Source organism: Arachis ipaensis, chromosome B2 (assembly GCF_059453495.1).
Source record: "Arachis ipaensis isolate K30076 ecotype BB chromosome B2, ASM5945349v1, whole genome shotgun sequence".
In the NCBI taxonomy this organism is placed as follows: Eukaryota; Viridiplantae; Streptophyta; class Magnoliopsida; order Fabales; family Fabaceae; genus Arachis; species Arachis ipaensis.
Genome location: NC_142437.1, coordinates 36,118,872 through 36,142,734, shown reverse-complemented (window position 1 = coordinate 36,142,734; position 23,863 = coordinate 36,118,872). Strand labels below are relative to the sequence as shown.

The following is a 23,863-nucleotide window of genomic DNA, read 5'->3' as shown; positions in this document are numbered from 1 at the left end:
GCCCTTAAGATCACTTATGGACCACCCAAGAGCTGTCTTATGTATCCTTAGCACCTGAATTAGTGCTTTCTCTTCCTATGGATTTAAAGCAAAGCTTATGATCATGGGAAAAGTGTCATCTTCTCCCAGAAATGCATATTTCAGGGATGGTGGTAGTGGTTTGAGCTCGGGTTTAGGAGGCTTATCCTCTTCCTGAGGAGTTTTCAGAGGTTTTTCTGTTCTCTCTCGTTCCTCCAGATCAAGCTGAACATCTTTAAAAATGTCCTCTAGCTCTGATTCGAGACTCTCAGTCATATTGACCTCTTCTACCAGAGAGTCAATGATGTTAGCACTCAGGCAGTCTTTTGGTGTGTCTGGATGCTGCATAGCTTTGACAGCATTCAACTTAAACTCATCCTCATTGACTCTCAGGGTTATCTCCCCTCTTTGGACGTCAATGAGGGTTCGTCCAGTTGCTAGGAAAGGTCTTCCTAGAATGAGAGTTACGCTCTTGTGCTCCTCCATTTCCAGCACTACAATGTCAGTAGGAAAGGTAAATGGCCCAACCTTGACAATCATGTCCTCAATTATGCTTGATGGGATTTTAATGGAGCCATCAGCAAGTTAGAGACATATCCGGGTTGGTTTAACTTCATCAGTCAAACCAAGCTTTTTGATAGTGGATGTAGGTATTAGGTTGATACTTGCCCTAAGATCACAAAGGGCTGTCTTGGTACAAGCATCCCCTAATGTGCATGGCATCATAAAGCTTCCGGGATCTTTAAGCTTCTCTGGTAACCTTCTCAGAATGACTGTACTGCATTCTTCAGTGAGGAAAACTTTTTCAGTTTCTCTCCAATCCTTCTTATGACTTAAGATTTCTTTCATGAACTTAGCATAAGAGGGTATTTGCTCAAGTGCCTCTGCAAACGAAATCTTTATTTCAAGAGTCCTGAGATAGTCTGCAAAGCGGGCAAATTATTTATCCTGTTCCGCTTGGCAGAGTTTCTGAGGATAAGGCATCTTAGCTTTGTATTCTTCAACCTTAGTTGCTGCAGGTTTATTTCCTACAGAAGTGGTTAGAGAAGCCTGCCTAAGGGGGTTGTTATCAGCACTTGTAGGTGTCTGACCCCTTATTGGCATTTGAACGCCAGAATTGGGTGCTGCATGGGCATTTAACGCCAGATTGCCACCCTTTTCTGGCATTTGGACGCCAGAATTGGCCATCCCTTGGGCGTTTAACGCCACTTTTCCACCCTGTTCTGGCGTTTGAACGCCAGAATCATTCCTCTCTGGGCTCTTACTGTCCTCAAAGGGATTTTGGGCAGTGAGTTGGTTATCCTCTGTCAGTTGTTCCTTTCTTGGCTTTCTGCTGCTTTGAGTTGAGACATTCAATGTCTTTCCACTCCTTAATTGAACAGCTTGGCATTCTTCTGTTATCTGTTTAGATAGCTGCTGTCTTGTCTGATCCAATTGTGCTTCCATATTCTTGTTAGCATTTTTAGTGTCTTAGAGCATCTCTTTGAATTCTGCGAACTATTTTGTTATAATAAGCAATTGCTGATTGAGTTCAGCAACTTGTTCTTGAGGACTAAGTTCAGTGGATACTGCTTTAGCTTCTTCTTTCATGGAGGACCCACTACTTAAGTATAGATATTGATTTTTAGCAACTGTATCAATAAGTTCTTGAGCCTCTTCAATTGTCTTTCTCATGTGTATAGATCCACCAACTGAGTGGTCTAGAGATATCTGGGCCTTTTCTGTAAGCCCGTAGTAGAAGATGTCTAACTGCACCCACTCTGAAAATATTTCATAGGGGCATTTCCTTAGCATCTCTCTGTACCTCTCCCAGGCATTATAAAGAGATTCATTATCCTCTAGTTTAAAGCCTTGGATGTCTAGCCTTAGCTGTGTCATCCTTTTTGGAGGGAAATATTGATTCAGGAATTCGTCTGATAACTGTTTCCATGTTCTTATGCTTGCTGTGGGTTGGTTATTTAACCACCTCTTAGCTTGATCTTTTACAGCAAATGGAAACAGTAATAATCTGTAGACATCCTGATCTACTTCCTTATCACGTACTATGTTAGCAATTTGTAAGAACTGTGCCAGAAACTCAGTAGGTTCTTCCTGTGGAAGACCAGAATACTAGCAATTTTGCTGCACCATGATAATGAGCTGAGGGTTTAGCTCAAAACTGCTGGCTTTTATGGGGGGTATACAGATACTACTCCCATATGCAGCAGTAGTGGGGTTAGCATATGACCCCAAAGTCCTTCTGGACTGTTCATTTTCACTTAGGTCCATGATGGAGAAAGGGAGATGTGGATTGTAAAATAAATTATTTTTTTTGAATACCGAAATTAAAAGAAAATAAAATAAATGAAAAGTCGAATATAAGTTCAAAAATTAAAAGAAAATTTATAACTAAAATAATTAATTAATTAAAAAGATTTGAAAAAATGGGTGAGGATTTTCGAAAAATGGAGAGAGAGAAAGTGGTTAGGAAGTTTTGAAAAAGATATGTCTTAAAATTAAAGATACCTGTAAGAAAATAAATAAAAGAAAAGATTTGAAAAAGATTTGATTTTAAGTTTTGAGATTAGAAAAGATAAGATAAGTTAGGTAACAGAAGATAAGTTTTTTAAATGAAAAAGTTTTGAAATTTTAAATTTGAATTTTGAATTTTGAAAAAGTCAACAATATAAGATAAAGATTTGAAAAAGATTTAAATTTTGAAAAGATTTGATTTTTAAATTTGAAAATTAAATTTTGAATTTTAAATTTTGAAATTTGAAATTTGAAATCTAAATTTTTAAATTTGAATTTTTGAATTTTGGAATTCAATTGAAATTTGAAATTTGAATTTGAAATAAGATAAGATAAGATTTTGAAAAAGATATGATTTTTGAAAAAGATTTTGAATTTTGAAATTTTAAAACTAAGATAAGATAAAACAAAAATTTTTAAAATAAAAATCTGAATTTTTAAATGAAATTTTCTAAAATTCAATTAAATAAAGAGAAATGATATTTTTGAATTTAATGAGGAAAGAGAAAAACAATAAAATGACACCAAACTTAGAATTTTTAGATCAAAACAAAGAAAACAAACAAGAAAACTTTGAATGTCAAGCTGAACACCAAGAACACTTTGAAGATCAAGATGAACACCAAGAGCAAATTTTAAAAATTTTTAAGAAAATAGAAACACAAAGGACACCAAACTTAAAAATTTTTATATTTTGGACACTAATAATTCGAAAATGTATAAGATAAACAGCAACAAACACCAACAAGAAATTTTAAATATCAAATAAGAAAAATTAACAAGAACAATTTGAAGATTAATAAAGAACTAAGAACATGTAATTCAAAAAATTGAAAAAAAATAAAAACATGCAATTGACACTAAACTTAAAACATGAAACTAAACTCAAACAAAAGACTAAATTATGAGGTTATTAGTTTTTATTTATTTATCAAAAATTTCGTAAAGAAATTTAGAAAAATAAAACAAGGATTTTAAACATTTTAACAAGAACAATAATAAAAGACTCAAAGACAAATCACAGATTAATAAAGAAAAATAAAAATTTTTGAAAGATTTTTGAAAAAAAAATAAAAGACTCAAATTTAGTGACTTTAAACCAACTAAAAAGGTAAATTCTTCCTAATCTAAGCAACAAAATAAACCATCAGTTGTCCAAACTCGAACAATCCCCGGCAACGGCACCAAAAGCTTGGTGCACGAAATTGTGATTACACTTTTCACAACTCCGCACAACTAACCAGCAAGTGCACTGGGTCGTCCAAGTAATACCTTACGTGAGTAAGGGTCGATCCCACGGAGATTGTCGGCTTGAAGCAAGCTATGGTTATTTTGTAAATCTTAGTCAGGAGATTGATAACAAGAGTGATTGTATTTATGAAAAATAAATAACATGAAATAAATAGTACTTGTGATTCAGTAATGAGAAACAGGGCTGAGGTTCCGGAGATGCTCTGTCATCTGAATCTCTGCTTTCCTACCATCTTCTTCTCCAAACACGCATGGCTTCCTTCAATGGCAAGCTGTATGATCCTCTCGGATGAAAAATACCAAGTACGATCTCTGCACGGCTAATCAACTGTCGGATTACTCGTCTCAGATGACAAATACCATGTACAGCTACCGCACGGCTAATCATCTGTCGGTTCCTGCTAGCGTCGGAATAGGACCCTTGTCCTTTTGCACACTGTCACTGCGCCCAACATTTGCAGGTTTGAAGCTCGTGACAGTCATCCCTTCCCAAATCCTACTTGGAATACCACAAATAAGGTTTAGACTTTCCGGATCCCAGGAATGCTGCCAATTGGTTCTAGCCTATACCACGAAGGTTCTAACCTCTGGACTCGGTCTGTGGATTAGAAACCCAAGAGATACGCACTCAAGTTGTCGCAATGACTACGTTGAGCTCAGATAGAATGTGAGTGGTTGTCAGGCACGCGTTCATGGGTTGAGGATAATGATGAGTGTCACGGATTGAATAGAATCAAGCGTGATTGAATAGAAAACAGTACTAATTGCATTAATCCATTGAAACACAGCAGAGCTCCTCACCCCCACCTATGGGGTTTAGAGACTCATGCCGTCAAAGATACAATATGGAATAAAAAATGTCATGAGTTTTAAACTAAATCTCTAAAACTGGTTTTTATACTAAACTAGTAACTTAGGTTTACAGAAAATGAGTAACTAAGTGCAGATAGTGCAGAAATCTACTTCTGGGACCCACTTTGTGAGTGTTTGGGCTGAGCTTTCAAGCTTTCACGTTCATATGCCTCATATTGGAGTTAAACGCCACCCTGAGTGCCAAAATGGGCGTTTAACGCCAAGAATTATGCCAGTTCTGGCGTTTTACACCAAAAAGTTTTAGGCTGGCTTTCAATGCCAGTTTCAGCCATCAAATCTCGGAAAAAGTATGAACTATTATATATTGCTGGAAAGCCCAAGATGTCTAAGTTCCAACGCAATTGAGAGTGCTCCAATTGGGATTCTGTAGCTCCAGAAAATTCACTTTGAGTGCAGGAGAGTCAGAATCTAACAGCATCTGTAGTCCTTTTTCAGCCTCTGAATCAAATTTTTGCTCAGGTCTCTCAATTTCAGCCAGAAAATACCTAAAATTAAAGAAAAACACATAAACTTATAGTAAAGTCCAGAAATGTGATTTTTGAATAAAAACTAATAAAAATATAATAAAAAGTAAATAAAACATACTAAAAACTATGTAAAAATAATGCCAAAAATGGTATAAATTATCCGCTCATCAAGGAACCACCCAAACTTTAGGTGGAGAGATTAGTAGAAGCTTGAACAAGGCTTCAGCAACAATCAGGATGGAATGAACTAAAACTGGTTCAATAATAGACCATTCCAACCCTCTCAGCAGCAGAAGGAGACACCCACACAAAGTCTCTTTGACCTGGCTACTATAGTCTCTAACCTCTCTAAGACCACGCACTATTTTATGGCAGAAACTAGATCCTCCATCAGAAACTTGGAGGTTCAGATAGGTCAGCTGAGCAAGAGGATCCCAGAGATCCCCTCTAACACTCTTCCATGCAACACTGAGGTGAATCCAAAGAAAGAGTGCAAGGACCTCACTATGGAAGCTGAGGCCGAACCCAAGGAGGAGTCTGCTACTGAGGAACTGAAGAAGATTAAGGCTCAGAAGGAGACTGGGAGTATGCCCAAGCACACCCCCATGAAAAGGGAGGAGCCTGAAGGACCACCCTCTCTAAGCATGCAACAGGAGCCTGATGATGAGCAACTTGATCAGTTCTTAGTAGTTCTCAGGAAACTGCAAGTCAACATCTCTTTTGCAGAGGTGCTGGAGAAGAACCTCCCTTTCATGGCGTGTTTGAAGAGCATGATCGCTGATAAGAAGGCTCTAAAGGGAGATGAGATGGTGATACTGACTAAGGAATGCAGCGCCTTGGTCCAGAAGAAGCTGCCTCCGAGGATGCTAGATCCCGGAAGCTTCCTTATTCCCTGCACTATAGGGACTATGACCTTTGAGAAGGCATTGTGCGACTTAGGATCAAGCATTAATCTTATGCCTCTCTCTGTAATGAGGAAACTGGGAATTCAAGAGGTGCAGCCCACTAGGATCTCACTGGAGATGGCAGATATGTCCCCGAAACGGGCATATGGTGTGGTGAAAAATGTTCTTGTAAAGGTTGAAGACCTTTACCTCCCTGCGAACTTCATGATACTAGATACTGGGGAGGACAGAAATGACACTATCATCCTTGGAAGGCCTTTTCTAGCTACTGCAAAGGCCTTCATAGATGTGGAAAAAGGAGAGCTATTCCTGAGGTTGCATGAGGATCATATTCTGTTTAAGATCCATAATCCTCACTCTCCCTCAAATAAAGAAGGTACCACTGTGCAACACTTACTGTTTCAACATTCTCTCTGAGTAGAGAGCATTACAGATCCCCCTGACATCAAACTTAGGTTTGGTATTGGGCATCCATCACCATCTACTGAAGAAGGAGGTACCAAGAAGAAAGTACCCAAGGACTGGAGGAACAAGAAGGTTCCAACTGAAGACTTCTCACCTGGCATGAGAGTTATCTTCGCTAGAAGTCCAGTCATTCCACACACAGTGAACCGGATCCTATCATTGGAACATGTAGAGTTAATCCATGAGAGTACAGGACGGAAGTTTACCATAAGGGGCGAAGATCTGAGCCCCTATCAACCTCCGTAAAGGAGCTATCCGTCAAGCTAATGACAGTAAAGAAGCGCTTGTTGGAGGTAACCCAACCAACTGTATAATAATTTTATTTTATTTTTCTTCTTCTTGTTCATTTTAATTTTCTTTCATATTAATTTATTTTCTATAGTTTTCCCTTACTTTTTAACGTTTGTGATCATATGTAGCACCTAGAACAAAGCAAAAATGCTTAGGATGAAAACAGAACACCCTGGAGAGAGCCCCTTACTAGCGTTGAACGCCAAAACTAGCGCCCAGCACCAAAGGGGAGAAGCTTGGGTGTTCAACACACCTTAAGGAGCTTCATTGGCGTTCAACGCCAGTTATGGAGAAGGCTCGGCGTTCAACGCCCATACAGGAGCAACCAGGGCCATTTCTTTGGCCCCCAATGGGCGTTCAACGCCCATTCTTGGTGTTGAACACCCCACCAAGCTGAAACTTCAAAAAAAAAGTATCCCTATTTTCTGGGCGTTGAACGCCCAGGCAGGGCAGAAGAACTCGAGTTTTCAGCTTTATCGGCCTGTGGGTCCCACCAAATCTCCACCTACCCCACCTTTCATTCACTCCTTCCCTTCTCTCTCCTACTTTTTCACCCTTAAATTTTCACACCCCTATTTTTACTATTCCTAATACACTTCCCTTATTCCTCTTCCAACCCCACTTGGCTGAAGCCTTCTTCCCCTTTCCCTCTATCTTTTCTTCTTTCCTCTATTATTTTTGTTTTCTTTTGTTTTTATTTGCTCGAGGACGAGCAAAGTTCTTAAGTTTGGTGTTGGAAAGATCTACTTTTTGCTTAATACTCTTTCTCCATGGCACCAAAAGCCGGTGAATCCTCAAGGAAGAGAAAGGGAAAAGCCCATGCTTCCACTTCTGAACCTTGGAAATCATGGAGATTCCTCACCAAGGTACATCAAGACCACTTCTATAATGTGGTGAGGCATAAAAAGGTGATTTCTGAGGTCCTTTTTAGGCTTAAAAAAGATTGTATTCGGAGATCCAACAAGAAATCTAGAGAAGTGATTTGGAAATTCTGGCCAATCCTATTTCAGAGGTTGGAACATTAATGGTGCAAGAATTTTATGCCAATGCTTAGGTCACCAAAAAGCATGACACTAGTATGAACACAAAGCCTAAAAACTGGCACACCATGGTCAGAGAGCAGCTCTTGGATTTTAGCCCGGAAACTGTGAAGTTGGCATTACAATTGCCACAGATGCTAGGAGACCCACACTCTTACACTCAAAGGGTCAACTCTGACCAAAGGCTGGAGCAAGTGCTTGCGGATATGTGTGGAAGGAGCTCAACGGAGGAGGGACGCACAAGGCAAGCCCTACCAACTAGGTAGGCTTGACCTTAAGCCCGTGGCTAGAGGATGGTTGGAGCTTATCCAACGCTCCATCATCCCCAAAAGTAACCGATCTGAGGTTACCATTGACCGAGCAATAATGATTCATTGCATCATGCTTGGGAATGAGGTGGAGGTGCATGAGGTGATACCTCAAAAATTATACAATGTGGCCGACAAGCCTTCCACCCAAGCGAGGCTAGCGTTCTCTCACCTCATTTATCGCCTATGCAATTCAGCTAGAATTGGCATAGCATGAGACACCCTCATTGAGATGGACAAGCCCATCACAAAAAGAAGGATGAAGCATGATGAATGAACTTTTGTGTGGTCTAGAATTCCACTAATGAATTTTCGTTGTAAGGTATAGTTTCTAAACCAAACAATAGTCCTTTCATGCAACAATTTGGTTGTCACAAGTAACAAACCCCAAATAAGAAATAACCGGAGTATTTTGGACTCCGGGTCGTCTCACAAGGAATTACAATGAGGTGTTCAATTATTGGCTATGAAAATACACGGGGGTTTGATTTGATAAGAGGACAAGAGAATAAATGACAAGAAAGGTAAAGAGAGCAATTAAAGGAAGCAAGTAATAAAGAGAGACATTCATGGCAAGGTTTGAGATCATAGGCTTTCTATCCTAGTCATGCAATGATTAATTCATCTTATTTAGTCAACTCCAATAAATAAGGAGAAAATCAAACAAGACTAATCAATCATACCACAATAATAACAAGAATTTATCTTATTACGTCATCTCTAACATTGGAAGAAGGTATCATATTATCTTCCATGAGAGAAAGTCTAATAAGACTAGCTAATCTCAATCCAAAAGTCCTAATCAACTTACTAATTGAATTAGCAAAAGATTAGCGTCAATGGAAACAATATTAGCTAACAACTCTAGATCACCAACATAAGTTGGGTTTTCATGACTCAAGATTGCCCAATTACTCTTTCCAAGCCAAGAATGCTCAAAATCTACTCTAAAGCCCAACTAAGCATTTTGTCAAACACTTGGTGGGTACAAAGGAAAAGCATGGTAAATGTGCAAGAATGATAAATCTACCAACTACAAATTGCAAGGAAACAAGATCAACAACTCAAATCAACAATAAAGAAACATCAAACATTAAATTGCATTAAAAGTAAATCAAATCCAACAAGAGCATCCATGAACATAAAAGAGAGCAAAAAGGAAAATTAACATTACAAATCAAGAGAATGAAAGAGTAGAAGCAAGAATTCATAAAAGAAACAAGATGAAAACATGTAATTGAACCTAAATCTAAGAGAGATTAACCTAACCTAATTCTAGAGAGAAGAGGGAGCTTCTCTCTCTAGAAACTAACCTACATGATGCTATACTACCAAACAATTGCTCCCCCTTTGCCCAAGCATGAATTCTGTATGAAATAGCATTAGAAATGAGTTAGGTTGGCCCAAAGTGCTTCAGAAATCGCTGGGGGCGATTTCACATTAGTGGGCCACGTGCTCAATCGGTGCGCACGCGTACATAGCACGTTCACGCCCCTTAACGCGAAGCAACATATGACAAATTTTATATCATTTTGAAGCCCCGGATGTTAGCTTTCCAACGCAACAAGAACTGCCTTATTTGGACCTTTGTAGCTCAAGTTATGGTCGTTTGAGTGCGAAGAGGTCATGCTTGACAGCTTTACGGTTCCTTCATTTCTTCATGAGTTCTCCCACTTTGCATGCTTTTCTCCTCACTTCTTCCATCCAATACTTGCCTTATGAACCTGAAATTACTCAAAAAACACATCAAGGCATCGAATGGAATTAAAATGAATTAAAATCACTAATTTTAGGGCCTAAAAAGCATGTTTTCACATTTAAGTACAAATCAAGGGAGAATTGCAAAATCATGCTATTTTATTGAATAAATATGGGAAAATGTGATAAAAATCCCCCAAAATAAGCACAAGATAAACCACAAAATCGGGATTTATCACAACCTTAACTAAAGACCTCATGATTTTTGGTATGTCTATATTCTATAATTGTTGATTGGTTAGATGAAGAACAAAGTTATAGAAAGTAAGAATAAAAAGAAGAATAGAGTGATTAACCCAATAAATACTTAGTGACTAGAGAGTAAACACAAAATCCAGTGAGGGTTCGATAGCTCATTAACATGTATCTCTGCTGAAATTATTAATTGTCTTGCAAGTTTATAAAATATTTTTCTCTCCCATTTCAATTGTAAAGGCACTTTATCAACTATCTAAGGTTTGACTATATATATATATGACTCCTTGAGAATGTGAATTAATTCAACTACATGCAAGCTTTATATACAAGTGAATAAAAATTAGAATTGCATGATGCATCTAGGTAGTTGCATTTAGAGTAGATAGCATTGCATGAGATTCCACCACTTTAACCTTAACTTACTCTTTATCTTGGACTTAGCATGAGAACATGCTATCGTTTAAGTGTGGGGAGGTTGATAAACCCATATTTTATGATATATTTTGTGCTTAATCTGAGTGATTTATTCAATCCTTCACCGACTTATTCATATTAATTGCATGGTTTTACTTTTCCTTCCTTATTATGTGATGTATGTGAAAAACATGTTTCCTATGCTTAAAAATAATTATTTTGATTACCCTTTATTTCCATTCGATGCCGTGATTCGTGTGTTGAGTAGTTTCAGATCTTCTAAGGCAGGAATGACTTAAAGGATGGAAAGGAAACATACAAAAATGGAAGGAAAGCACAAAACAGAGTTTTTGAAGAAACTGGCAGCCACGCGATCGCATGGGCGACGCGGCCGCATGCCAGCGTGAAAAGGCATTGACGCGGCCGCATGACTGACGCGACCGCGCGCCTTGAGCGAAACGCATATGACGCGGTCGCATGACTGACGCGACCACGTGACAAGGAAAACTCTGAATGACGCGACCGCATGAGCCACGCAGACGCGTGACAGAGGCCACGCACCAGAAATTGCAGAAAACGCTCATAGCGAATTCTGAAGCCCTTTTTGGCCCAAATCCAAGTCCAGAAGGCATAGACTGGAGGTTTTGAAGTGGGGGAATGCATCCATTCAGCGGAGAGTCTCGAGTTAGTTAGTTTTCCATGATTTAGATTTAGTTTTGAGAGAGGTTCTCTCCTCTCTCTTTAGGATTAGGATTTAGATTTAGGATTTTATTCGCTTTCCAGATTATCTCTTTATCAGGTTCAATATTCCTTTTTATTATTTTCTCAATTTAATTATGAATTCTTCCATGTTACAGATTTCTCTTTGAATTAATGTTATTTGAGGTATTTCAGTTTAATATTGCTTTCTTTTATTTATGTTACTTTTATCCCCAATCTGAAGACATTTTTATTCCAGTAGATTTACTTTCCCCTTTTGGTCTTGGTTAAGAAATCAGTAACTCAGGAGTTATCAAACTCAAACATGATTGATAATCGTTATCTTTGCTAATTGAATTGAACTTCAATAATCCCAATCTTTCCTTAGGGATTAACTAGGATTTGAGGATCTAACTAATTAGTCACTTGACCTTCCCTTGCTCTAGTAAAGGTTAACTAAGTGGAATTAAGATTCAATTTTCATCATCATTGATAAGGGTAACTAGGATAGGACTTCTAATTTCTCATACCTTGCCAAAAGTGTGTTTTACAGTTATTTATTTACTTTACAGTCTTTTATTTATTTTAATTGAAATTTAAATTACTTGCTCCCTACCTTCAAAACCCCAATTTACAATCTTCATAACCAATAATAAGAACATACTTTCCTGCAATTCCTTGAGAAGACGACCCGAGGTTTAAATACTTCGGTTATCAATTTATTTAGGGGTTTGTTACTTGTGACAACCAAAACATTTGTACGAAGGGATTTCTGTTGGTTTAGAGACTATATCTACAACGCGACTGTTTTTATGAAATTTTTTACTGGCAAAAATCCTAACGTCAGGCTCCCTTCTCAAGAATTCATCTCTCCCATAATGTGAGCCATCATTCAAGTTTCCATTACCTACAACATAGTCATAACCATATCCAAAACCACAAGGATGAGAATTCATATGGAAAAGAACAAGTCGAAACAAAAATCTCAAAAAGGCAAAGAAAAGTAAACTCCTAATTACTAACAAGACCTAGAAATAACCAAAAAACTAAATATTCACAATATGGACATATTCACAATAGTCAATAACATAACACCATTGCAATCCCCGACAACGGTGCCATTTTGATGAGAGATTTTTGACAGTTTAGAATTTCACAAATGAAATCCCGCTGCAAGTATAGTTTCCAAACCAACAAAGAATCTTTTCATACAAAAGCTTGGTTATCACAAGTACAAACCCCTATAAAAATAACCGAAGTATTCAAACCTCGGGTCGTTCTCCCTAGGAAATGCAATAAAGTGTTCAATTATTGGCTATGAAGTATCTTTTGGGGTTTTTGAGATAAGAAACAAGAAATGTAAATGACAAAAGAGATAAACTAACAATTAAGGAAGCTTTTGGCAAGGTATGAGAATTAGAAGTCCTATCCTAATTATCATCATCAATTGTGACATGAGAATTGTTCATTGCTCCCACTTAGTTAACCTCTAACTATGAAGGAAAGTCAAGTGGATACAATCAACTTGAGACCACAAGTCCTAGTCTAATCAAAGTGAAAGACTAGCTTTAGTGACATTCAAGTTAATTAGCAACTTCCAATCATCAATCAACATGAGGGTTTGATAATTCAAGAGTCACCAATTACTCAACCTAAGCCAAGAGGAACAAAAATCTAACTTTTAACTAAAAGAAGCATTTCAACAAACACCTAGTGGGCAATACAAACAAACAACACATAAATTGCAGAGTAAAAGTGCAAGAATAATAAATCTACCAACTACCAATTGTAAAAAATCAATAATAACAATCAAGATCAACAATAAAGAAACATCAAACATTAAATTTCATTAAAGAAAAGATCCAAATCCAACAAAGGGTTCAAGAACATAAAAAAAGACATAAAAGTAAAATTGACAAGAGAACTAAGAAGAATAGAGTAGTAGCAACAAGAAATTAAAAGGAGAAACTAAATTAAAACAAGAATTAAAAGTTGGATTTAAGAAAATTAAACCTAAACTACCCTAAAATCTAGAGAGAGGAGAGAGCCTCTCTCTCTAGAATTCTACCCTAAAACATGATGAAAACTAAACTATGACTACTTCCTCCTTCCCCCTCTCAATCCTTGGGTTCAATAGCATCAGAAATGGGTTGGATTGGGCCCAAAATGAGCTACAAAATCACTGGGGGCGATTTCATTAAAGTGGACCCACGAGCAGCATCAGCACGCACGCATACATGGCGCATGCACGCCCCTGAGCGCAAAGCAACATATGAGAAATTTTATATCATTTCAAAGCCCCGGATGTTAGCTTTCCAACGCAACTGGAACCGCTTCATTTGGACCTCTGTAGCTCAAGTTATGGTCGTTTAAGTGCAAAGAGGTCAGGCTTGATAGCTTTACGATTCCTTCATTTCTTCATGAGTTCTCCCACTTTGCATGCTTTTCTCCTCACTTCTTCCATCCAATACTTGCCTTATGAACATGAAATCACTCAACAAACACATCAAGGCATCGAATGGAATTAAAGTGAATTAAAATCACCAATTTTAGGGCCTAAAAAGCATGTTTTCACATTTAAGCACAAATCAAGGGAGAATTGCAAAACCATGCTATTTCATTGAATAAATGTGAGAAAAGGTGATAAAATCCCCCAAATTAAGCACAAGATAAACCACAAATTTGGGGTTTATCAAATCTCCCCACACTTAAACCAAGCATGTCCTCATGCTAAGAATAAAGAAGGACAAGAAAAGGGTATGAACATTTATTCAATGTAAATAAACTATATGCTCCTATCTAAATGAATGCAACTAAATGCCAAATGATTCTACCTACTTGGTTAAAAGCAAATCAATCTCCAAGAACATATATAAGCAAGTAGGGCAAAGGTCATATGACGACTCACAAACTCTACCAATTTAAATATCAAAATGAAGTACAAGTAGACTTGCAAGAAGAAAGCTCATGAAAGTCGGGAACAAGGAATTGAGCATCGAACCCTCACCGGAAGTGTATCCGCTCTAATCGCTCAAGTGTATAGGGTCAATAACTCAATTCTCTTCTACTCATGCTTTCTATGATTTGTTTTTCATCTAACAATCAACAATTATTCAATGCATGCATACATTCATCATGAGGACTTATTCATAGGGTTAATGGGGCTAGGGTAAAGGTAAGGATGCATATGGTCAGGTGAGCTTGAAATTTGTATCTTTGATTAGCCTAAGCTCTCACCTAACACATGTAACAACCTATACAATTCTAATACACTACCTAGCTACCCATGATTCTCACTTTTTCACATACTCATGCATTCTCTTTAATTCACATTCCATATGCATTGATTTTTATTGAACTTTACTTTGGGGCATTTTGTCCCCTTTTTATTTCTTTTTCTCTTTTTTTATATTATGTTCTTTTTCTTTTTTTCTTTATCATTCATTTTTTTAAAGTATATACAAACGTATCAATGCATATGGTTTTACATATTTAATGCATAAGCATGCACCCAATCCCAAAAATCTTCAACAAAAATATAAAAACACACTTTTCTCTCAACCAATGTCCCAAGTTTCCCATATCCAAATGATACACACTCTCACTAGCCTAAGCTAATCAAAGATCCAAATTAAGGACATCTATTATTTTTCACTTAGGGGTAGTGATGTGCTAGTATTAAGAACAAAAGGGATTAAATAGGCTCAAATTTGGCTAACAATGGTTGATGAAAAGTAAGCTATTTGGGTAAGTGAGCTATATAAATGATGGCCTCAATCATACAAATGCATATATACATGGAATAATGGACATATAGAATCAAACAAATCAAAGATTACAATCATAGAAAGAGAATAATGCACACAAGAATGAAAATAAGTGGTTATAAGATGTAACCACGCAATTAAGCTCAAAACTCACATGCTTGTGTTCTTAGCTCAAAAACCATGTTCCAAAATAAATTCTCCAAGCAAGTTTGTCACAAAAAATTTTTTTCAAATTGGTAGGGTGCCCTAAAAATAATTTTTCTTGGAAAAGAAATCATCACCCTAACCGAGTAGTCATAACATAAAAAGAAGTGGTGAAATATGTACAAATTCTAACTAACATGCAACCTATCATGCAATGCAACAACTAACTAACAAAGGTAAAAGATTGAAAACTTGGTGTTGAAAGGAAATTGTTAACCATGGAGGTCGGTCGGACGACCTCCCCACACTTAGAAATTTGCACTGTCCTCGGTGCATGCAAAGAAGAACAAGGTGGACGGGTTGCTACAACTCGTTGATCTTCTCCAAAAGGTTGTGCGGATGACTTGTTTGTTGCCCCCATTTAGACGCTTTTCCATCCCTTTCCTTCTTGGTGGCCAACCTAAAAGGAAGAGAAAGAAAGAAAATTAAGCCTACAACAAAAATATCAAAGCAATAAAATATAGGCGGGGGCTAATGCCAAGTAAGAGTAAGGTTCTCACTACATGTTAGCTACGCATGTGAGTGGAAAAGCAATATAAGCCAAGGCATATCACTACACTTGATGCAAGGATAAAGTCAAAGCATGAAGAGCATGTTGAGCATCAAGTTTAATCAACAATTGACACAAACAAGATTAGTGATAAGCATGAGAGCATTTGGTCCCATCCTAACTCAATGATGATGAGGTACAAAAACAAGGAATCATGAGTCAGGACGGACTAAAGCAATAATCTTGATTGTAAATCGAATATTACAATTAATGCCAAAAAAGTCACAAAGCACCAAGATTAACCAAGAAATTCTCAACAATTGAATATAAGAATGCAACACCGTTATTAGAATAAGAAACTTAGAAAATAAAAGGGAAAACAAGTTACAAAAATAAAATTAAAATGCAATGAATGAAAACAAGCAAATGCAGTAAAAGAGGATGGAGGAAAAGAAAAAAAAATTCTTTTTGACCGGCGCGGACGCGTCATGCACGCTTATGCGCCGATGCGCAGTTTGGCTAAAGGACGCGTACGCGCCAAGTGCGCATACGCGTGGGTTACAGGCACAGGATAGGCACAAACTGGGCATAACTCTCTGGGACATGTACCAGGAGGGTAGGTGACCCTATCGGCGCGCACGCGCACAGCGTGCGTGCGCACGCATTACGCAATTAGCTTCAAGGGTGCGTACGCGCTAGGTGCGTGCACGCGCGGGTGGTTTTGTGCCTCAGGCATGGTGCTGGCGCAGTGTAGGCGCAACTCTCGGGTCAATGTATGGAGGGGTGAGATTTTTGCATCCACGCGTTCGCGTACATGGCGCTCCCGCGTGGATGGTCGAAAATGCTTGAGGCGCGCGTACGCGCCAGGTGCGCGCACACGCGGGTTGGTACTCTGTTTTTCAAAAATTTGTTTTCAAGTTCTTGCACCAAACCAAGCATTCCAAACCTCCAAACAGCTACCTAAAACACCTTAAAACCTTATTTAACATATTATACTACCAAATAAACTCAACAAACAAAACAAAACAAACAAAACAAAACATGTAATTAAACTAATTACCAATATGTACAAAAGGGAAAATGAAAAGATGTTACCATGGTGGGGTGTCTCCCACCTAGCACTTTTGTTTATTGTCCTTAAGTTGGACTTATGGGGAGCTCCTCATCAAGGTGGCTTGTGCTTGTAACCATCTTGGAACACCCACCAATGCTTGAATCTCCAATAAGCTCCATTCTTCAATGTTAATATCTTCAAGCTTTGATGGAGTTCTTCACAAACCATGAGCTCCCAAAGTTGATTTTTCTTGTGCGATCCGGGATCCCACACTTTGTTTTGACACCCATCTTCAAATTGATCATCATAATTCCAATTGGGTGGCATGACCTTAGAATTCTCAATTAGGCACCCAAACATTCTCCTAGACCCATGCAATTTGGTTCTACACCAACCATTGTTTTTCAACTTTGAGCATGCAACCATCATGAACTGAGAGTGACGTGTCCAACCACTACACAACTCTCTCCTACTCTTGACTCCACAAAGAGCTCTAAGTTGACCATCATTTTCAATCAAACCATATTCAAGTGAGAAAGTGAAGCTTAGGAATAGAAATTTTACCCACTTGACTGTTGTGTTGGATGATGGTGACTTAGGAAGGGGTGGTCCCAATGATCTTGCAAGCTCCACTCCCTTGTACTCTTCCTTGATTACCTCCACCTCTTTACAACTCTCCTCAACTTCAACATCTTCCTCTTGGTGGCTCTCTTCCAGTTCAATCTCTTCTTCATTGTTCATTGATGGTGTGCAGAAATTGGCAAATTAAAAATTGTTAAAATATTTACGTTGCAAGTATAGTTCTTAACTTGACAGAAATATGCTCCTCAATTTAGAAAGGTGTCACAAAAAATTGAATTTAAAATACTGGGAGTATGAATCCCAGGTCGTCTCCCAACGAGTTGCAGAAAAGTGTGCTATTTTATTAATCAGAAGTTTTCAAAAAGGTTTGAATTGGGCAAACAGGAAATTAAATTGGTGAATTTGAATAATGTAAATAAAATCCTTGACTGGAAATTGATTAGCTGGAATCCCTATTATTGTTGGGATGCTCTCAGGATTTATTGACAATTGAAGGTTGTCCTATTTAGTTATCCTTCCCTAGGTAAAGGAAAGTCAAACAAGTTGGAATGCTACGTCCGTTCACAAGTTGCAATCCACTTAACTAAAAGGGATTGGTGTTAGTGATTAGGAGGCAGTCCAACCATAAACCCAATTACGATTTTTCTTTCAAGCTTCCCAACTCAAAGGTTCCTTTCAATCAATTCCCCATCAAGTTAGGGAACTACTCGCTCATTGTGAATGTAAAATTCATAGCATATAAAAAGGAATTAAAGAAAGACATTGTAAATAAAAATTAAAATAGTAAATTAAAAATAAAAGTGATCCTTGTATTAAATAATCCTAAGAATATTCCAATGGTAAAATTAACAAAGCAAAGAACATGGAAGAGTAAACCAAGTAAAGAAAACAAACTAGAATGACGAAGTCTTGATGAGGTAATAACTCTTCTCAATGTTCCAATGCCGAAAAAGTAAGAGAAACTAAAATCCTAAAAACTATGAATGTCTAGAGAAAAAACCTAGAGGAAGAGTAAAACTAGATCTAAAAACTAAAACTGTGTAGAATGAATGTTGTCTTTGGTTTCTGCATGTTCTTTGGCTCTAGTCTGCTGTTCCGGGCCAAAAACTGGGTCAAAATAGGGCCCGAAATCGCCCCCAGCGAATCTGCAAATTATGCAGGTCGCGCACGTCACGCGATCGCTTCGCTCATGCGGACGCGTCATTCGCGTTTCTACTTTGCCGCGCGGACGCGTCGTCCATGGGGCCACGTCACTCGTGCTGTTCCATCCGCGCGGTAGCATTATCCATGCAGCTGCGTCGATGCAAATTGCTCTTTTCCGCGCAGTCGCGTCATCCATGCGACCGCGTCGCCTCTCGCTGGTCATCTCCTCAATTTCTTGTGTTCCTTCCATTTTTGCAGACTTCCCTTCCAATCTCCAACTCATTTATGCCTTATAAAGCCTGAAACACTTAACACACAGATCACGACATCGAATGGAATAAAGGAGAAATAAAATACATAATTAAAAGTCTCTAGGAAGCAAGTTTTCAACCATAAAACATCTTTAGGAAGGAAATATAAATGCATGCTTATTTAATGAATAAGTGGGCAAAGATCATGATAAAACCACACAATTAAACACAATATAAACCATGAATAGTGGTTTATCAACCTACCCACACTTAAACATTAGCATGTCCTCATGCTTAATTGAAGGAGATAAATGAAATGAGTAAGAACGTGTAAAACCTATGAAATGCAATGTAACCTATATATGTGAATTGATGCCAGGGTATTTTGGCTAGTTTCACTGACCTTTTCTTTACTGTTTTAAGGTAGTTTCATGCATTTTCTTAGGAAATAAGCAAGTTTTGGGTAGAATTTCACTTACATCTTGATTTAAGCATACATTGAGCACTTTACATGATTTCATGAGAATTTTGCATGAATTAGATGACAAATTGGATGATGCATGTCTCATGATGTGGATTAGAACTTTGATGCACTGTATTGCCTGATTTCAGGACAAAGGAAGCAAGAAAGAGCTACGTTGGCAGCCACGTTAGTCTAACTAACGTGACTACCAACGTGGAATGGGAGCTAGCTTGCAACGTTAATGAGAAAAGTAATCGCCAATAACATCCTCGAAAGCCATCATAGCTCACGTTAAGAGTCACGTTAACTAAGTTAATGTGAACTCTAACGTGGAAGAAAGAAATAAAGCCAACGTTAGTGACACTCACCTTTGTCACTAACGTTGGACCAAGCTCATAAGTGGCCATGTTAAGAGCCACGTTAACTCAGTTAACGTGGACTCTAACGTTGGGAAGCAAAAGAGAAGCCAACGTTAGTGACACTTACCTTTGTCACTAATGTTGGCCAAGCTACAATGAGCCACGTTAGTTGCCACGTTAACTTAGTTAACGTGGAAGCTAACGTGGAGAAAGCAAGTGATCGCCAACGTTAGTGACACTTACCTTTGTCACTAACGTTGGAATGAGCCACAATGAGCCACTATGAGCCACGTTAACTCCCACGTTAACTTAGTTAACGTGGAAGCTAACATTGAGGATAGGATGATGAGCCAATGTTAGTGACACTCACCTTTGTCACTAACGTTGGAGATGGCTATCATTACCACGTTAGAAGCCACGTTAACTTAGTTAACATGGACTCTAACGTGGGAAGTAGGGGCACCTTGGAACGTTAGTGACAAAGGTAAGTGTCACTAACGTTCTCGAAGAATTGGCAAGCCTACGTTAAGAGCCACGTTAACTAAGTTAACGTGAACTCTAACGTAGGGGGGAGGGAGGACTCTCAACGTTATTGGAAAAGGTGAGTCCCAATAACGTGTGCGAAAGATCAAGAGGCATCGTTAGTGGTCACGTTGATGCCACTAACGTTAAAGTTAATGTGGATCATCCCTGTGTGAGGAACGTTAGTAAAAAAGATGATTGTCACCCATAGGAAAACAATGTTTGATAAAGCACTCTGCGATTTGGGAGCAAGCATCAACTTAATGCCTTTATCCCTTGTGAAAAGGCTGCAGATCAATGAGATAATACCAACAGATGTAGTTATCAGGCTGGCTGACAAAACTCAAAAACAAGCAGTAGGAGTGGTTGAAAATGTGCTGGTGAAGGTGGGAAAATACTTTCTTCCCACAGACTTTGTCATCTTGGACATGGAAGAAAGTCACACTCACCCAATCATATTGGAAAGACCTTTCTTAGCTACAGCCAGAGCACTCATAGATGTGGAGCGAGGGGAGCTAATTTTGAGGATCCATGATGAACAACTCAGCTTCAATGTCTTCAAACTCTCACAAGAAACAGATCATAATGAGATACTGAGGGAGGAGGCAAGCACTGAAGCACAACCAACACCTCTGGGAAACCAATTGGTTGAAGAACAAGGCAATCAGCAGCTGTCACAGCTCAAGGAAAATAAGGAGGAACCTAAACCACCAGAGTCATATGAGACCAGCAACAAAATTCCCTTAGAAGAGGAGGTCACAAAGAGTAAGGCAACAACAAAAGGGATAAAGAAGAAGGCACCAAGGAGGTGGAGGAACAAAAAGATCCCTACAGAGGACTTCTCTCCAGGAGATAAAGTGATCTCAGCCTACTTCCCAGATATTCCACTTCATCTCCCCACTATCCCATCTCAGTTACCTAAGGTCTTCACCATCAACAGAGTTATTTCCTTAGAACATGTGGAGATCCTTGATGAAGCCAATAGATATAGGTCTACTGCAAGAGGGGAAGATCTGAAACATTACCAACCACCATGACAAAGGCAAAACGTCAAGCTAGTGACGCTAAATAAGCGCTTCATGGGAGGCAACACATGTTTTACATGCTTTTAAAAGTAGTTAATAATGCAAGGTTCAGGAATTTCAAATCAACTTGACATGGACTTGAATGAATCCTTGTGTGCAATATATAGTGAAGAACAAGTTTGGTGTTCAAGGCACACTAAGAGAACATCAATGTAACCCATATCATGTCACTCTTGGGGGCCTTGAACAAATCTTTTACACCACATGAAACCAAACTAAGTTTGGTGTTGCCAATATTGCACACATGGATGTTGAGCTAGTTAGTTGATTTGCTCTAATGAATAGCACTTAGTTAGTTAAAACAAAAACTTTAAAAAGTAGTTATTCTTTTAATTTTGCCGCCACTTTCCACACATATTTTTTTTAATCACAATTCTTTTATTTTGTAGGAGAGAAGAAAAGGGTATTGAAGTGGATTGAGTGGACAATTGAAAGGAGAAGTTTCGGCCACTTCATGAAGGGAGAGTACACACGTGTCTCAAGGGGAAATGCATTGGGAAATGTGCCATGCAACATTGAAAGAATGAGACCCTTGAAGACCGAACCAATCTCCCTCATAAAGATGATGAACCTTGTGCTCATCCCCTGCAGAACCCCATCCGTTCATCATACACCAACCCCATCAATCCACACCTTTCATCCACACACCACTTCCCTATATAAGTGGTTCGCACTAAGTACACCCTTAACATTCCAATTTCACTCCCCACACTTCTCAGTCTCGAAACCAAACACTCTTCTCCTTCATTGCACCAAATCTTAACCCAACCGAATTCCCTCGCCTATCCATACCTTCCACCACCTTCACACATCAACTCCTACTTATGGCATCATCAAGCTCCAAGAGGCAAAAGAGGAAAGAACCGGTGGAGAGCGTCCCTTTCGATGAAAAGAGATTCAAAACTGCGTTCCATGAACAGGAATTTAAGCAGATAAAGCTCAAAAAGATACTACCTGAGTTAACATTCCAAATCAACGAGGATGAATGCCCACAGATTCGAGAAAAAATTGAACAAAGAGGGTGGCAAAGGCTCACGAACTCAGAGGGGAAGATCAATGCAAACCTCATCAAAGAGTTCTATACAAATGTGGTTAGAGAAGACAAAACCAAGGCCCCAACCTTCAAAAGTTACGTAAGAGGAAGAGAGGTGGACTTCAGCCCAAATGCTATAACAAGAACTCTTCAGCTGAAATCACCACATTTTGATGAGCTTAGTTATCATGCAAGGATAAGTAAGAGCCCTGACAATGATGAACTCGAAGAAATAGTGACTGACATATGTGTCATAGGAGCTGACTGGGAAAGCTATGCGGATAAGAGACCCCGGTTCATCAAGAGGGGAGACCTTAGCCCGGAAGCCAAGGGATGGTTTGAACTCGTGAGGAGGTCTATCCTCCCAGCTGCAAATAATTCAGAGGTTAATATTAATCGAGCGACTATGGTACATTGCCTAGTACAGGGTGGAGAAATCAATGTGCATGAACTCATAGCTGAGGGGATTCAAGAGTCAGCTGAGAAGGTTGATTCGGGTGCCAGGCTTTGGTACCCCAGCACCATTCTCAGATTATGTACAAAGGCCAAGGTAGTCTTCGAGGATAGCAATCCAGACTGGGTGAACCCTGGGAGGCTAGTTACACTTCAGCGTCAGATCTATACTACGCCCGCCCAACAACAAAGAAGACCTCAAATAGGAAAGCAAAAACCAAAAGAAGGAGCCCACCAAGAAGAATCTCATCAGGAAGAACACCAACAAAGAGAATATTATGACCCAACCAACATAAACCTGAATCACATTCATGGAGCCATTGAGGAACTAGCAAGGAGTTATATGGAGGGACAAGAACAACAACTGCATGTTCAAGCTCAAAGGATGGATCGTCAAGAAGAACTCCTTTCTAATTGGATGAATCAACAAGGAGAGTGGCAGAAACAGCAAATGGAACATTATTCCCAGCTCACTCAAGCCATCAATCAAGTGTCTGAAAGGCAAGAGCATCAAGATAAGTGCCTTCAAGAACTCAACCAACGCCAGCAAGCTCAGACGAAGGCATTCAATGAGTTCAGTGTACTTAATGAAGGACGGCAACTACATAGGGAGGAGTTCAACATAAACACTCAAGCCAAGTTGAACTACATGTCTAGTCATATGCATAATCTACACTATGCCATCCCTACATATGATGAGGTCCAAAAAGATTTTGTAGAAAAAGAAGAAAGGAAGGTGAAACAGCAGAAGGAAATACTAAAAAAGAAGATGGAAGATGCTGGTTTTTGGAAGAAGTTGATTGGAAAAGGCAAGGGAAGTGGGAGTACAAGCACTCAAGAGAAACACAAAGAGGACAAGCAAGAGGAAGAGCATGGGCAACCCCATGAGTAAAAGGTGGTGGAGTTCCCTCTTTGTTCCATCTTTTTCAAGCATTAAATAAGGAAAATCATGTATGAAATAGGACATGCTTCCATGATAGTTTAGGATTTTCAATTCTGTTTTTAGTATTCTACTTACCTAGGTCTATGACTACTAGTCAAGTTGCCTGTTTTCAATTCCATCCTGCTTATTGTGTTGCTTGTCTCCTTTTGAATCAAATAAAAAGAGAATGATTGTTATCAAAGACCAGAGTGGAGTTTATATTGTGGAGTAAGTTCCTTAGTGTGTGATGTGGTCATAAGTTAGCTAAGTTGATTCACCAACAAGAGTGGGAAGACAACTATCTGTCCTAAATTATGTGCTTGAAACACACCCCATG

The 23,863-nt window shown here is 38.7% G+C and overlaps 1 protein-coding gene across 1 annotated transcript; it reads left to right on the top strand.

The window, feature by feature from the left end:
- Positions 1-21,942: 21,942 nt before the first annotated feature.
- On the top strand, positions 21,943-23,496 carry LOC148573589 (uncharacterized). Its single transcript, XM_088504625.1, has one exon. It carries the CDS (start codon positions 21,943-21,945, stop codon positions 23,494-23,496), a length of 1,554 nt encoding a protein of 517 aa, XP_088360751.1.
- The last annotated feature ends 367 nt before the right edge of the window (positions 23,497-23,863 follow it).

Excerpts from the sequence above, each read along its gene's own strand:
- LOC148573589 (XM_088504625.1), top strand. The coding sequence starts at position 21,943 with ATGGCATCATCAAGCTCCAAGAGGCAAAAGAGGAAAGAACCGGTGGAG.